General features: G+C 39.0%; 1 protein-coding gene across 2 annotated transcripts in view; it reads left to right on the top strand.

Annotated features, from left to right (window-relative positions):
• LOC142099559 (inter-alpha-trypsin inhibitor heavy chain H3-like) overlaps positions 1 to 13495 on the top strand; it is a 246255-nt gene extending 232760 nt beyond the window's left edge. For both annotated transcript variants that reach the window (XM_075183103.1, XM_075183104.1), the window contains exons 17-21: positions 150 to 263; positions 4478 to 4682; positions 11725 to 11897; positions 12136 to 12247; positions 13254 to 13495. In XM_075183103.1, the coding sequence (XP_075039204.1) occupies positions 150 to 263; positions 4478 to 4682; positions 11725 to 11897; positions 12136 to 12247; positions 13254 to 13392 (743 nt within the window). In that variant the 3' untranslated portion in view covers positions 13393 to 13495. The remainder of the gene's footprint in view (positions 1 to 149; positions 264 to 4477; positions 4683 to 11724; positions 11898 to 12135; positions 12248 to 13253) is intronic.
• Positions 13496 to 15913: the final 2418 nt, after the last annotated feature.

A 15913-nucleotide genomic window follows, 5' to 3' on the forward strand; every position in this document is an offset into this window, starting at 1 on the left:
TACTCCTTTAAAATGGAAAATAAATTTTTTAATTATAGAAAATCTTTTTGGCCCATATAATAGAGTAAATTTCACCCCAATAATGTGTATCACTGCATACTAAACAAGAAAGGAGATAATGTTTAATGTTATATTATATGTGTTGTCAGTTGATTCAGACCCTCATTTTGTGATAAATGTTCCAAACAAGAAGGATGCATTATGCTTTAATATTCAAGAGGAGTCCGGTGTGGTGCTGAATCTTATTGAGGACCAAGATCTAGGTATGTTATAGTTTTATTATAATCCTTCCTATTCTAAATGATATTGTGCTATGTAACATTTTATTTAAGGAGTCACTTGACTAATTTGTTGACAGATACATTTTAGAATTAAGCCCACTTTAATCACATAATTCATAAATTTAGATTATAATATATAATATATTATATAATATATCTTATATCTTACATTCTGTATCTTATAGCACATGTTATAGCTTTTAAAATATATATCATATAAATTATATACTATATCTTATAACTAAAATACTATACTATATATTAATATATTTTAACTAATAATATTATGGTACAGCACAGTAATTAGCTTTGCTGCCTTGTTGTACTATGGTCATGAGCTCAATTCTGACCAGTGCACCTTGAATCCTTATATAGAAATACCCATGGAAAATAATGCTTATTAAATAAACCATTGTGTCTATAGAGTTTGTCTCATATTAATCTCTTCCATATTTGGACCATAGGGGGTGCTCTTGAAAACACAAATATAATATGGGCCTGAGTCATTAAGGAAAGTAAGGCATGTTACAATGCAAGGGGTTCAAATTAGTTCATTATTTTGCACAGAAGTTAAATACTGACTGTTTTTTCATCTAGCACAAAAATGCCTGATAGCGTTTACACTGAAATGTAAAGTTGATCTAGGACATGCCCTATCCCAACTATAAATCTGTCCCCCCATTCTAAATTTACCTACCAATGCAGCATGGCTTTGCCCAGGTGTAGAGTTACTGATTTTTTTATGCTTTGCTCTCCTTAATGACTCGGGTACATAGAATACAAAGATGAAAACAAAGAAGAGTATATTCTGAACAGGAGGCATTGACTAGTACTTCACAATTAATTTATATACATATCATTGTTAAAAAAAATTATCTTTTATTAATAATATATTAAAATGAAAATCAAAAGGGATATTGTTCATCCTCTTTACAATAATAAGCTAAAATTAAATACTTAAAACATATAAAAGGTGATTTTGTGAAATAGGAAAAGACGCAAATGTGAAAATGTATAAAAATTAAATAAACTTCCTCATCAGCTATGTGATATAAATATAATAATTGGATATTCTGCTAATCTACCTCTCATTCTAACATTTCTAAGTTGCGTAACTTTGAGAAAGAATCACCTTCTATAACTGTTCTATAATCTATTACAGAGTATCGTGTCAAAATACTATGTATTCCTGAAATGTTGACATCTAAAAGCGTATGGAGTTATTTTGTTAATAAGCTGCAAAAATAGAAAATTGATACAACTATTGTCATTGCTGCAAACAGAATGTAATTGTTTGGGTAGTTACTAAATAGTAATAATAATAATTTCAAAAAACAATTATCTATTATTGTGTTTGTTTTTATCAGAAATAGAGAAATGTTCTTCTCTAATCATTATCCAATATTATTATTATTATTATTATTATTAATATTTATTTATAAGGTGCCACAAGGCGTCCGCAGCGCCGTACAGAGACAAACAAAATTACAATACAATGGGAGACAGCACAGTACAGTAAACACAGCAACTCAGTAAGCTCAATGCACAGCTAGAGAGGGCGGGGAAGGGGGAGGGAGGATCCGCAAACGACGGGGCCCAAGAAGGAGGGCGCAGAAGACAGGGAGACCCCCAGGGGGGAGGAGGGAGCGAGAGTGGACGTGGGGTGGAGGACCCTCGAGGAGGAGGGCTAAGTAGCTGGAGAGCAGAGTTAGAAGTGATGGAAACAGGAGGAGAGATGGCCCTGCTCAGAGGAGCGTACAATCTAAGGGATAATAATAATATAAATAATATGAATAATAATAATAATGATAATATAAATATGTTTATCTCTCTTATAAATCATAAAGGAATGATCACTTTTCTTAGTATCACCTGAATATATAAAAATATCTTCATAGTATTATATTGTCTTCTCTTATCAAGGTTCCTAAAGAAATTTATAGACAAGATAGACATAAGGACATATTTTTATATTGTGGTGGTAGCAACGGGTTCTGCTTGGATAAATGCCAGGAACATACAGAGACATGTCTTAGTGCTGTACAGATAACTCACTCACATCAGTCCCTTCCTCATAGGATGTTATAGTCTAAATTAGCACACACACGCCAATTTAATAGCAGCCAATTAACTTACCAGTATGTTTTTAGAGTGTGGGAGGAAACCGGAGCACCCGGAGGAAACCCATGCAAACTCCACACAGATAAGGTCATGGTCAGGACTCGGCCTCATGTGAATGGGGCCAGATTTACTTTGGCATTATCACACTGTTATCCCTAGCACATCAGTGTAGACGAGGCCAAAGCAATATGCAATGGTAAGCTGAGTAACATCAATGGTCGACGGACCTGGTCACAATAGGTGAAGCTAACACAGAAGTAGGTAAAGCATTACACTGATTTGGAGAGCAAGTACACAAATAAGCAGGGTCAGCACACTAGTGGGTGGAGTACCTGCATTGGTTATGTGAATAATGCAGCTTAATCCAGCAGCAAGGAGTTCCCAGGGTTAGCAGTGAAGTGACAATAGTTGAGTATTGGGAATCCTTTCTGTTGCATGAAGTCTGACCACCGTAAAATATATAATTCTTACTCATCCACTGTCAACCACTGTCAATCTTCCACTCCTCCACAAATCACATTGCCTCTGCCTATCCGTACCCAAAAGTTTAGGGTGTGCCAGTCATGGTGATCCCCAAGAAGAATTATTACCTTTTCAATTCCCTCTGTATTTTCTTGAGGGCAGGGGTTGCTTTCAAAGCAAAAAAAAACACTTATTTTTAAATATAGTTGTGATTAACTAACAATCAACACTAGCATCAACATATCAACAAATGCTTTTTTGTTAGAATTAAATGAAAATACTTTCATGCATGCACCATGCAAAATGAAATGCACGTAAGGCAAGCAAGTATCATATTGTTTTGTGTGATACTTTGGCCAGTACAGTGAGATCTGGAACAATTGGTGTACACTTTGTAAGAAAAGCAGATGCAGTGTAAGGAGGTACCAAATGATTTGGGGCATCACACCATCATCATTACCATTTATTTATATAGCGCCACTGATTCCACAGCACTGTACAGAGAACTCATTCACATCAGTACATGCCCCATTGGAACTTACAGTCTAAATTCCCTAACATACACACACACAGACAGACAGACAGAGAGAGAGAGACAGACTAGGGTCCATTTTGATAGCAGCCAATTAACCTACTGTCACGAGCCGCGGTGGTATGCCACATCCTGGTGTGAGGTAGCAGCCGAGCACATGCATTAGTTACAATGCACTGTTATCTTTGTGGCATAGAGTAGGAGGGTGTAGGGACATCCTCCAACTCCAGGGGGAGCTCTCACATGATTCTAATCTGTCATTTATATTTTCATACATGTTCCTCGTTTGTGATATGACCTATGCTAGTTCTAAGCTAGTAATTAATTAGCAGCCTCAGGAGGCTTATTGTCAGCCCTGTCCTCCTCCTTTCTGATTTGTCCATTAAGATATTTAAGGCAGTGATGACTGGGCCTCACTGCCGGTCATAGTCCCTGCTTGCTAGCATACTTCTCCTGCTGTTGTTGGTCTTGCTGTCTTCTGTGTTACCGTTGCTGACCCCTGGCCTGGATTTTGACATAGCTGATTTGCCTGTGAACCTGACCCCTTGCTTGGATATTGATGGTGCTGATTCGCCTGTGACCCTGACCCCTGGCTTGAATACTGACTTTGCTGATTTGCTCGTGACCCTGAAACCTTTGCCTGGATACCTGATTCCTCCTCTTTGTAATACCTGGGCTACGATCTCAGGTTATCAGCTCCTACTACTAGAGAACAAGACCTGGGGGCATCGGAGTACCTGTGAGCGTGTCTAACTCTACGGGAAAGGCGGCTGCTATAGGCGAAGACCTCTGAAGTGGTTCTAGGAATTGATACCTGGGACGTGAGCCGTAACACCTACTAGTATGTTTTTGGAGTGTGGGAGGAAACCGGAGCACCCGGAGGAAACCCACTTAAATACAGGGAGAACATACAATCACTTAAATGTAGAATTCTACTATACTCTTATTACGCAGCTCTTAATACTCTTATTACACTTGCAAAATACACTATTATTTTATGAACATGTTTCTAATAGTAATTAGTAATATCACTCATTAAAGACTTATCCTGATACCAGCTTCCACTTATTTTCTTCCTTAGGAATTGCAGTCAATGGAGAGCTTATTGGAAACAAAAAAACAGACAACAACGTGATATCTAATGAAACCTATTTTGGAAGACTGGGGATTGTAAACAGAGAGATTAAAATGGGAATGGAGCTTACCACGGAGAAGATCACTATATTAAATCGTAAAAAGAGGGAAACATTTACATGGAAGAAACAAATCTCTGTAAACTACGAAGGGTAAGGAAGTGAATTTTACTCTGGCAATTGTTCAAGTCAATAAATAATCAAATCTGTATTAACTCATAAGGTGAAGTCCATGACAAAATTAAGCCATTTACTCAAGCTCTCTCTCCATTGCACAGTGTAGCAATCTTAACAGTAATTTGCAGAATTACAAAACTTCAGGCCCATAGATCAATTGAAGGCTGTTTCTTTTATGCAATGCTCATGGAATATGAACATCATAATCTTTGCACATTTAGGGGTGCATTCAGTGGTCAAACTGGGGATGTATATGGTGGTATGCCATACCGCCACTTTCTTACTGCCTTTATTGTAAAACTATCAGATTCCATTCACTTCCATTCCCACTACATTTTCATACCGTCACTTCTAAATTTCCACTTCGACTACTGGGTGCCACATTTTGCGTCTTGTGATGGGAGGACAACTAGACAGATTGGGGGCATGTGAGCTAGACACTTTATTTTACACCCAAATACAGAAAGTTGTTTAGTCTTGTGGGATCTGATATTCAAAAGATATTCCCTGTTTAGCAGTCGGCCATAGAAGCTTTTTGCTCTACAAGTGCTCGGAGGTGGTGGGAAACAAAGCCTCTGTCCATACTTGCAATGTGACACCTTTTGTATTTTCCATGTGCGCATCATATTATGATCCTTGATTTATAAACTGCTGACATATTACACAGTGCTGTGCATTGAGATCATGATACAAACAAATTAATAAAATGCCATGAAATAAAAGATAAACATGGCGCTGCCCAAATGAGCTTACAGTATAAGAGGTGTGGGGAACACTTAATGCATAAGGTAGCAGAATGATAATTGTTGCTGTTGATGGGTTAGTGCATGTGGCTGCTATAAGGCAGAAGCATATTCAGGCAGCAATACCAGGTGGATAACCTGGTCTAATCAATTAAGGAGTCAGCCAGAGCAAGGCCTGACAGGAAGCTTATAAAGTTGGGTTTGATCTGTGTGTGGGAAACTGAAGCCAACAAGTGGCCAGTGACCAGTTAGGGATCTAACTGTGATAGCCAGAGTTTAGGGCTATAGGACTGTTTATTTCTGTGAATATTTCATTTGATTGCTGAAGACACTGCCAAGACTGTTTATCCATTCTGTCAAGTAAATAAACGTCAAAGTGCTTCAGAAAAACCTGTGTGAGGAGCCATCTGTTTGCACGCTTTTCAAAAGTGGTGTCATCGTGGGATGTGCAAAAGACAGCTAGATCGTTGCTGTCCCCCAGGCCAACAAATCCAGGGTGGTGAGTAATGCAAAACCTCCTGACTATAATGCTTGTTTGCTGCATGCAAAAGGTGTTGCAATCTCTGAACTCAAAAGCAAATGCATAAAGTTTTTTTGGGGTGCTTGCAAGTACAGCAAAAACCTGCTTATTTCAAGTGTTTGTTTGCAAATGTGTAAAACTGTTTACTACAAAATCTTTACTGCTAATGTGAGGGATTTATACTTGACACATACCTTAATCACAAAGCAAATGTGTAAAACTGTATATTATAAAATATTTGCTGCACATGTGTGGAGTTTATACGTGATTCAAACCTTAATCACAAAGCAGGTGTATGGAATTGATTGATGCTTGTTTGTTGTGAACTGCAAGTAACATGCAGCCTTTCCTACAAACAAGTCTGTTTAATTTATTTATTTAAAGTTTCATTTTCCTCCACACCAAAATAGCAATATGGAGGAGCTCTTGAGGGCTCTGGTGAATGTGACCACTAGGCAGCAGGAACAAAAGGGGGCATTACTAACTGTAGCTGCTACACAACAAGCACAGAAGGCCCAAATGCTACAGGTTGCAGAGGCCCAGATAGAGAATACCAAGCTCTTGCGAAAAGAGCTAGCACAAGTGAGGCAGGTGCATGATGTGTCTGAGGTGCCTGTCTTGCATAAATTGACCGCCTCAGATGATATGGAGGCATATCTCTTAGCCTTTGAGAAAGTCACCACAAGATTTAAATGGCCACCAGGGTCCTGGGCAGAGAAGCTGGCGCCATATTTGAGCTGTGAAGCTCAGCGTGCTTACGTTGATTTATCTGATGAGCAGGCTGCTGTCTATCAGGTAAAGGCTGAAATTTTGGCCCGGAAAGGTGTGTCTGGAGCAGGAAGAGCTCAGCGCTACCATGACTGGCGTTATCTCCCAGGAAAATTAGTTCGCTCACAGTTGGCTGATCTCTCTAAAGTGATAAAGAGTTGGTTCCAGCCAAATACCAATACACCTGGCTGCATGGTGGAGATACTGGCAATTGACCATTGTGTCCGTGGGCTGGAAAGGAGCTTACAGAGATGGGTGCTGCAAGCGGATGCACAGTCTTACAAGGAACTTGCTTTGGCGATAGACCATTACTCTGCACTGCAACACATGTCTAAGGCTCCAGAGGAGAATCCAAAGCTTTTGCTCAAGCCAAAGTGGACACCACAGCTGGCGGACCCAGTAAGAAAAGTTTCTCCACCTGTTTGTTTTGAATGTAATGTCCAAAGCAAAAGGAACCAATGGACTGTACTATGGCTCAGTGGTGTTACGACTCTTCCTATATCTTGTATGTCGCAGCAGTACCTAAATTCCACCAGAGGTGCTGCTGTTCTGCTCCTGAACCTTACACCTTGCCTGTAGGAGTTAATCTTCTTACCTGATGTGTATTCTTTATTATTGATATGTATGATGTTTTTTGTGCAATAAAGTGTTTTTTGATATTTGAGCATCAGTTCATTTAGTTTTATTTATGCACACCAACTGATATATTTTATTGGTTATTTACCAATGATCCCATCACTTTTTATTGATTATATTGCTTGGGCCCTCTGACTCTCACATTTGTTTACTTTGAGGGTTGTGGACATCCATTCGGGCAACATCCCATAAGGCTTCCGGACATACTACGTGAATTCACTGTAGAGCTTCGTAAGGAACAGTGCACATCAATCTCCATTGGGACATTCTCGATATTTGAACTCATGGTTACCTCAACAGTAATGATGCTTCTGATTTCTTTACTCTAAACCATTGGTTTTTGAGTATTTTGGGACATTATTTATACATCAATTTATCTTTACTTTGGGTCATTCACCCCTTTGGTTTGTTTTATATATGATTGAAGGGTTTTAGATGTTAAGTATTGATTTTTATATTTGTGTGTCTATATTGTAATATTGGAACTTAGAGGCTAATACTCACATTAAACAGTACACTTTCCTCTCTGTTTGTCACTAATTAATACAAGCGCGGATGGGACACCCCATATTGTTTTAGATTGAATACTCAAAGAGGAATACTTTGGTCCCACTGCTGCTGCAGTAATATTGTATTGTCTTGCATTTTGTGTAAATATACTTTACAAGTGCCTTTAATATTGGAAACCGCACACACATATCTTTGTGGGGGTCATTTAGGAGAGGATAAGACTTGGGAGTTTTACTATGCTGTTACTGGCCAGGAATATATATGGCTGTTGAAAGCTATTGCTTATCCTGCCCAGAATGTAAAAATACCTCTCCAAAACCTGACTACAGGGCTCCATTCTTGAATAGAATGATGAAATATAGAATCCGCTGGTTGGATAAAAGTCAAGAAGGACAAGTTAAACATGTCGCTTTACTAAAAACCTGGCATGAGAAGACCCCACTGAGAGGGCATAGACTAGGACCTAAACTTAAAAGTGCAGATGCCCACTTATATAAAAAAGCATCTCCCGCAGTGTCCACTGCACTGGGGTTGATGAAGTCAAAGGGAAGGGTGTATGACAAAGAGGACAGTTTTGCGCTTCCTGTGGAGTCTGCTTTGTGTAACTAGACAAAGCTAAGGGGAGGGGTATGTGGCAATAGGGACAACTTTGCCACCTTCTAAAAGAGGAAAGAGTGATAGTTTCTGTCACGGGCACTAGGAGTCTTTACCCAGTATCACCCGCTGATGGTCTTATCAAAGCAGTAGAGTTGGTATATGATACTCTGATGGCAGGGTGATAATGGAACTGGAAACAGCAGATGGTTAGAGAATGCTCAGAAAGTCTATGACTAGCAGCACTGGTAAACAATAGGTAACTGAACACGAGGATCTGGATGGACAAGGACACGTGAGGGTAGTCAGTGGTCTGCGCACGGCAAGTTGTACCACTGCTATAGTGAGACAGAATGTCCAGGAGTAATAAGGAGGTGGAAGTCAGCGGTCTGCGTATAGCAAGTTGTACCGCTGTCTGTTGTGAAGGAATGGAATCCAGGTGAAGGTAACGGGGAAGTCATTGGTCTGCGTGTAGCAAGTTGTACCACTGCTTATGTGAGAGGATATATGCAACTGGTGACACAGGGAAACAGGAATCAGTGGTCTGCCTCTAGCAAGTTGTACCACTGAATATATATGTGATGAAGGACACGAGGAGATAAATGCTATGCAGAGTCTACACGGGTACACTGAACTTGATCCCACGTTGAACTGCACACAATAATAATAATGAATGACCAGCACTGCACAGATAAACAAAGTCACTAGAATAGTCCAGCAAAAGGAAACACAGTCAATAATAGCAATAGTCTCAGAGGATGGAAACTCCGGAGGAGAACAACTCAGTCCAGATGGATATGCAATACACCAGCACAGTCAATGAGAAGTATGCATACCGTGGTTCAGATGAGCAGGCTGTTAGAGATAGCTGCAGGGATACCTGAGCGGCGGGGAACTGACGAGATGAGAAGTCCTTGCAGAATGGAAGCGGCAGGTAGGTGCAGCGCACTGTAGGTAGGCCAGCAAGGACGACAAATACTCAGGAAGCAGTAGTATATCGAATTGAACAGCAGGAGACCACGGGAGAGCTGAAGCGATGTAGCAGAGCTGGAAGCCGAGGAGCGTAGACTCAATGCTAACAGGCAAGTTGACACAAATGGACACACTGTAGAAGCAGTAGGCAGCGGGTCAGCTGACGGCAGGTAGAATGCAGACTGGAGCGCTGAGACGAGCAGGACTCTGTAGACACGCTGAAGTAGCTAACAGGAATCAGCTGGAACAGTAGCGATGTAACACAGGAGAGTAGGAGAGATCCGTAACTTGTTAGACACACGGAGACATCGAATAGGAATCAGCTGCTGGAGTCACAATGAAACACAGGAGAGTTTGCAGTAATCTGTAACTGTAGATACACGGAGGCAGCGGATAGGAATCAGCTGCTGAAGACACTAGGAACACGAGGAGTAGAAGTGGTCTGGAAACCACAAACGGCAAACAGGAATCAGCATCAGCTGAACACACGAGCAGGCACTGGAACACCTTCAGAGACTCATGAGGAATGAGACTCCAAGATCAGGCAATGTGGTATTGACCACAGGTGCTTAATATAGGGAGTGTTGCCTGATCAGCCAATTAAGTTAAAGGAACAGAACTGAAGGTTAAAAGGGACTGCACATGCGCAGTACCTCATTATAATGGACGGACACGGTTCCTAGCTACCTTAGAAGTAGCACTCACAGTCCGGTGAGTGACAGTTTCCCTGCGTAACTACAGCCTAAAGGTGCAGAGAGGGTTAAGTCTGCACACACACACACATACATACAGCAGGAGACCAGGTGGAGCACCTGGTCTAATCAATTAAGGAGTCAGCCAGAGCAAGGCCTGACAGGAAGCTTAAAAAGCTGGGTTTGATCTGCGTGTAGGAGACTGAAACCAATAAGGTAGCAGAATGATAATTGTAGCTGTTGATTTGGAAAGTGCATGTGGCTACTATAAGGCGGAATCATATTCAGGCATCAATATCAGGTGGAGAACCTGCTCTAATCAATTAAGGAGTCAGCCAGAGCAAGGCCTGACAGGAAGCTTAAAAAGTTGGGTTTGATCTGTGTGTGGGAAACTGAAGCCAACAAGTGGTCAGTGACCAGTTAGGGATCTAACTGTGATAGCCAGATTTTAGGGCTATGGGACTGTTTATTCCTGCGTGAATGTTTCGTTTAATTGCTGAAGACACTACCAAGATTGGTTATCCATCCTGACAAGTAAATAAGCATCAAAGTGCTTCAGAAAAACCTGTGTGTGAGGAGCCATCTGTTTGCACATTTTTCACAACAATATATATATATATATATATATATATATATATATAATCTTACATACATATCTCAATGGCCTATCACTCATGATGTATTTAACACATAAATGAAGCTAAATAGCTTTTTTTGGGAGAGAAAAAGTTGAAATTACATAGTTATAGATATTGAAGTATAAAATAAAGACCATGAAGTTTAGCCTTCTGCTTAGGTGGCTGTCTTACTTTCGTCGTAAACCATGTGCATTTCCGGCCAGACCTACAAAGCTTGAAAAGGTCATGCAAAGAGCTTTTCAAGGGTAGTTCCAAAAACCAGAATGTGGATGTGCTCCTCTTACTGCTCGAGGCAGACAGTTAGGCGCATTTTGCGCAAAAAATTAAGTGGTCTGCGCACCTGGGTATTTTGTGATTCTTAAATGACCATTAATAGGTAACAGGCAGTAACACAGTTATGATCAAGAACAATGCTTACATGACGTACCACATCTATTCATGCGCAATTGCACCAGGTTTTTAAGCAATGTCATGTTCCATCTTTACATCCAGAGTTTACAATCATTGCTGTATGGATATCATACCTTGCACAAGTGGAAATTACAAGACTTTTTTAGCACATTTGCCTTGCCCCCATAATTTATTTAAACTTCTCTGTTTCACTCCTAATATAGTGCTTGTTTTACCCTCATTTATATGTTACATAATTTCTGATAGCTAAGGATTACTTTATTTCAAGTCTATATCTACAGGTTTATTTTGTCTTACTTTTCCATGGATCAAGACACTGTGTAATAATTTCATGAAATTTGCTGATTTCCTCTGCCTGCTCTATTCTGTAGAAATAAGAGCATATATCCCACATACAGTTGTGATTTGTTGTCCCTTTAAGAATTCCAGGACAAGTGAATTAAAGTGATTTCTCAATTCATAGTATGAGATGTTCTGTATTTTATGAAACTCCTTTACACTGTTGTCATACACTATCTATATTTATTCCTTCAGGTTTAATTTAATAATCAACAAGAAAAAGAATGTGATAGTTTCGTTTGGAGAAGGGGCGACATTTGTTATTATTTTGCATGAAGTTTGGAAAGATCACCCTCTTCACAGGGCTTTCTTAGGATTTTATACTTTGGATGATCATAAATTTTCTAAAGGAGTTCATGGACTACTAGGTAAGGATTTTGTTCTGTATTAGATAGTGGTTTTAGAAGTGTGAATTTGTGTGTATTCTGAAAATTTGAAATTTATTGGGCAGAATAATAAAGAACGGTATTTTTACTAGTTTAGTATATGGTTTGCATAGGTGCAATATATTTATAGTGCTTGTCATTTATCAGAAATCAAACACAAGTTATCCTGCTGTTTTGAAATCCATCTATTATATTCCAAAAGAATGTTTAATGTTTTTAGGACAATTTTTTCACGGCATCAATTATGAAATTTCCAATGTTCACAAGACTGATGATCCTGAAAAGCCAGATGCAACAATGAAAGTGAAGAATAAGATGCTGACCGTGACAAGGTGCATGATTTGCTTGTATACATTTTACTGTAACTTTGCATTTAATTCTCATTGATTAAATTGTAACAATGTTGGTTGGGTTTTGCAGAAATAGTGGGACTAGTTTCTTCCCCATAGATGGATAGTATCATTTATGAAAGTGAAATAGAGCAAAATAAATAAATAAAACCACACAATTTTTAAATATGCTGAATTAAAAACTCCCCAAGACCACTTTTTTAAAAAAATATCTAGTAAAACCATATTTTCTTCTTACTTCATCCGACATAGTGTAAACAGAAAATAAAATCTTCTTCTCCATTATAGTCCAAATGGAAAAAACAAAAACTTTCATGGTGCAAGTTTCCTAGTTGATGATAATGATGGCCTCATCTTTGCGGGAGTCGTATCTCTAAGGCTGCATGTATATAAAGTCTAAAGTAGCATTTTTATGTTAAACTCTGAATTTGAGTCCTAAGTTCAGGTCCTGAGTGTGCCTCATAGATGAGTCCCGGGGGTTCAGTCACTCACACCAGATTAACAGAAAGGATAACATTTACTTATCGTAAATTGATAAAAGAAGATAATATCAGTCTCTAAATTCCTAATGTAGACTATTCTTAGGTGAACGATATAAGGAAACTTTGATCATTGGATTATTGTGCCTTTGTGGCTAATATGAGAAATAATGTATAAAATTATTGGTGGAGATTAAAAATTAGATAAAGGCTGTGCTTCTCACTTGACAAACAGAATACAATTTGCAGCATGGTGAATTTAATGTCCATTACAGGTTGGCTAATTTTTTCCGCACAAAGTTTATCTAGGTCGCTCAGTATTGCTGGAATTGTTTTGAAATATTACTACATATATTTAAAGTTTTATTCAACTTTAAGAACAGTGGCTTCCATTAAATTTATTAGGTCCAAACATTGAGGTCTTTATCTCCGATGTTTCATATAAAGCTTTTTGTTAAGTAGTTTGACAGATATAATGTTTATTAATAGTCTTTACTATCTAATTTTAGGGGTGTACAAAAAGACTACAGTGGCAATTTACTGACTGGCAATAAGGTTCCCTGCTGGTTTGTTCATTCCAATGGAGAAGGGTTGATTGACGGAAGTCATAAAGATTATATTGTACCTGATATCTTCAGCATCGCATAAAAGAAGCAATATATTGGAAGTAACCAAGGAGATAATAATGAACTGCTCAGTGTGTTCGTCTTATTGAATTATCAATAAATGAATCGTAATTTGATCAAATTAACTATTTTGAAATGCACCTTCTTTTCTCATATGTAACCCCATTTATATTATATTTAATTAAATGTAGTGTGCTAAATTCAGAAAGATTTTTTTTTCTAGCTTAAGCATGGTACACACTACACTGATTATCGGGCCAATCAGACGATCTACGACTGATTGGCCCGATATCTGTGTGTGTGTATACTTACCCGATGGTCCAAAGTCGTCCCAACGTGCCGATCATCGCTTCATCTCGTTGGTCGTACTGGTTTGATTTTTGTCGTTTTGCAGCTAGTGAACTGTCAGAGGCTGCTGACAGTTCAGTGTAAATCTGCACTATCTGCATCCTGAGTGAAGGAGAACGGAGACAGCGAGCAAGCACACGGATCAGCCTTACAGATAGTGAGAAATGCCAGCCATTTCATTCATTCTGCTGCAGCACAAGTCATTGATGTATGCTTCACTAGGTTAGCTAAATAAACGAAGAGTGGTCTTTAAGAGCAGAGCTGACACTGCAGGCCATTTGCATGCTTCAGTTCCTCGCCATAACATCTTCCAGGCTGACGGTGACAGGCTGTAAATCTGAAGGTAAATCATGTGTAGTGTGTACACATGAATAGGCATGATGATCATTTTTTTTGTCTGTCGTTAATAAATTGCTAATTGTTAGCATTTCATGTAGTGTGTACCCAGCTTTAGTACTACTTAACAGTAGTACTTGTGCCCGATGTGCGTCATACATAACAAGTGTATTTACTTACTACTCCTGAGTGGTAGTAGAGATATGGCATGATAGTGATAGTAGAAAATGCTAAAGTTATGCTATTACTATTTCTACTGCTATGCACGTCTAGTTGCTATCCAATAACGATTGTCGATTACTGATATGTGGTTCCAAAGCACAATGTGATTTAATAGCCAAAAGTAGCAGAATAACAATCAGAATAAAATAAGTACAGCCGTTACTTATTGCAGGCTCCCTGAATCCAGTGTACAGTCATTCAGGTCTGAAGGCTGTGGTCAAGTAGACTGTCCACTAGATCCAGAGTGCCTGCTTATATACAGTCAGTGAATACAGTAAAACAATGCAGATGATGTGACTTGCTTCTATAGGTCCAGGCTTCAGGAGGGTCCAGTGTAATGCAGGTCATAGGCCAGTTCAAACTAAAATATCCAAAGGTGGGGGTCAGCTCTCAAGGGGATGCAATCCGATTTTCCTGCCAAGAATCCAGTTTAAACTAGTCTATTTACATTTGTTATGTGCGTATTGTCGCTAACCAATAACGATTGTCGAACCTCGGTTTGTGTTTCCAACGCACAAAGATTTATTCGCAAATAGTAGAATAATATGTTCAAGCGAAGTGATAATAAATACAGCCGTTACTTATCGCAGGCGCTCTGGATCCAGTGTGCAGTCATTCAATCCTGAAGTCTGGGGACAAGATGTCTGAACACTAGATGTGAAGCTGCTGCTTATATACACATAGAAATACAGTAATACAATGAAGATGGTATAGCTTGCATCTATTGGACCAGGTCTCAGGAAGGTCCAAGGGGTTGTCAATCATTGGCTAGTTCATCCTAAGGAATCCAAAGGAGGGGGTCACCTCTCCAGGGGGTATGCTCTGCTCTTCCCGCCAAGATTCCTTAGTCTTAAGTAGTTCATAATTCCCTATCATTCATAACTTGTGTATGCAGTCTGCGATTCCTTCGCAGAGTGAACCAAACAGTAGGAAATGTAAAGAGGTTTACTATGATACCACTCATGATATGATTCCTTCAACCTGTTCCGTATATTTCACTAATATGCATGTAACTTTAATATAACATATAAATACTACTACATTTCGACATAACTGACTATGTGTTGCCACTACCATTAATGTGTACTGTTTTATAAGTATGCGTGTTTGTGCGAATGTATGGTAAAAGACCAATTACTGTTGCTGCCACGTGTAGTGGATGCGTACGCCCTTTCACGCCGTAGCGTGCCCTTGTACGCCGTAGCGTACCGTACGCATCTTTTCAGACAAAGACAACCAAGTTTGCTCGACTTTAATTGAAATGACTTTATCCAATTTGCTGACTTCGACACATTACACAGACAGTATCATTTTAAACATTTATTCCCTAACATCGCTAACTAGAGTATGCAATGTGCGATCCCTTCAGCTAATGAACCGGACAACTGCGGATAAATAGTATATTAAAATTATACTAGACATGACATATTTCCTGTAATCTGAACCTTTGATTTCACTAACATGTTTTTAACTTATAATATTAACCTTAAACCTTGCTACATTTTGACATAAATAACTATGTGTTGCAACTACAATGAGTGTGTACTAATTACAAATGTGTATGTTTGTGTGAATGCATGTAAATGTGTAAAACCTGTTATTGCCACGTGTTGTGGCTGGATACGCTTCTCCACACC

The sequence above is a fragment of the Mixophyes fleayi genome, chromosome 8 (genome assembly GCF_038048845.1).
Source record: "Mixophyes fleayi isolate aMixFle1 chromosome 8, aMixFle1.hap1, whole genome shotgun sequence".
Lineage (NCBI taxonomy): Eukaryota > Metazoa > Chordata > Amphibia > Anura > Limnodynastidae > Mixophyes > Mixophyes fleayi.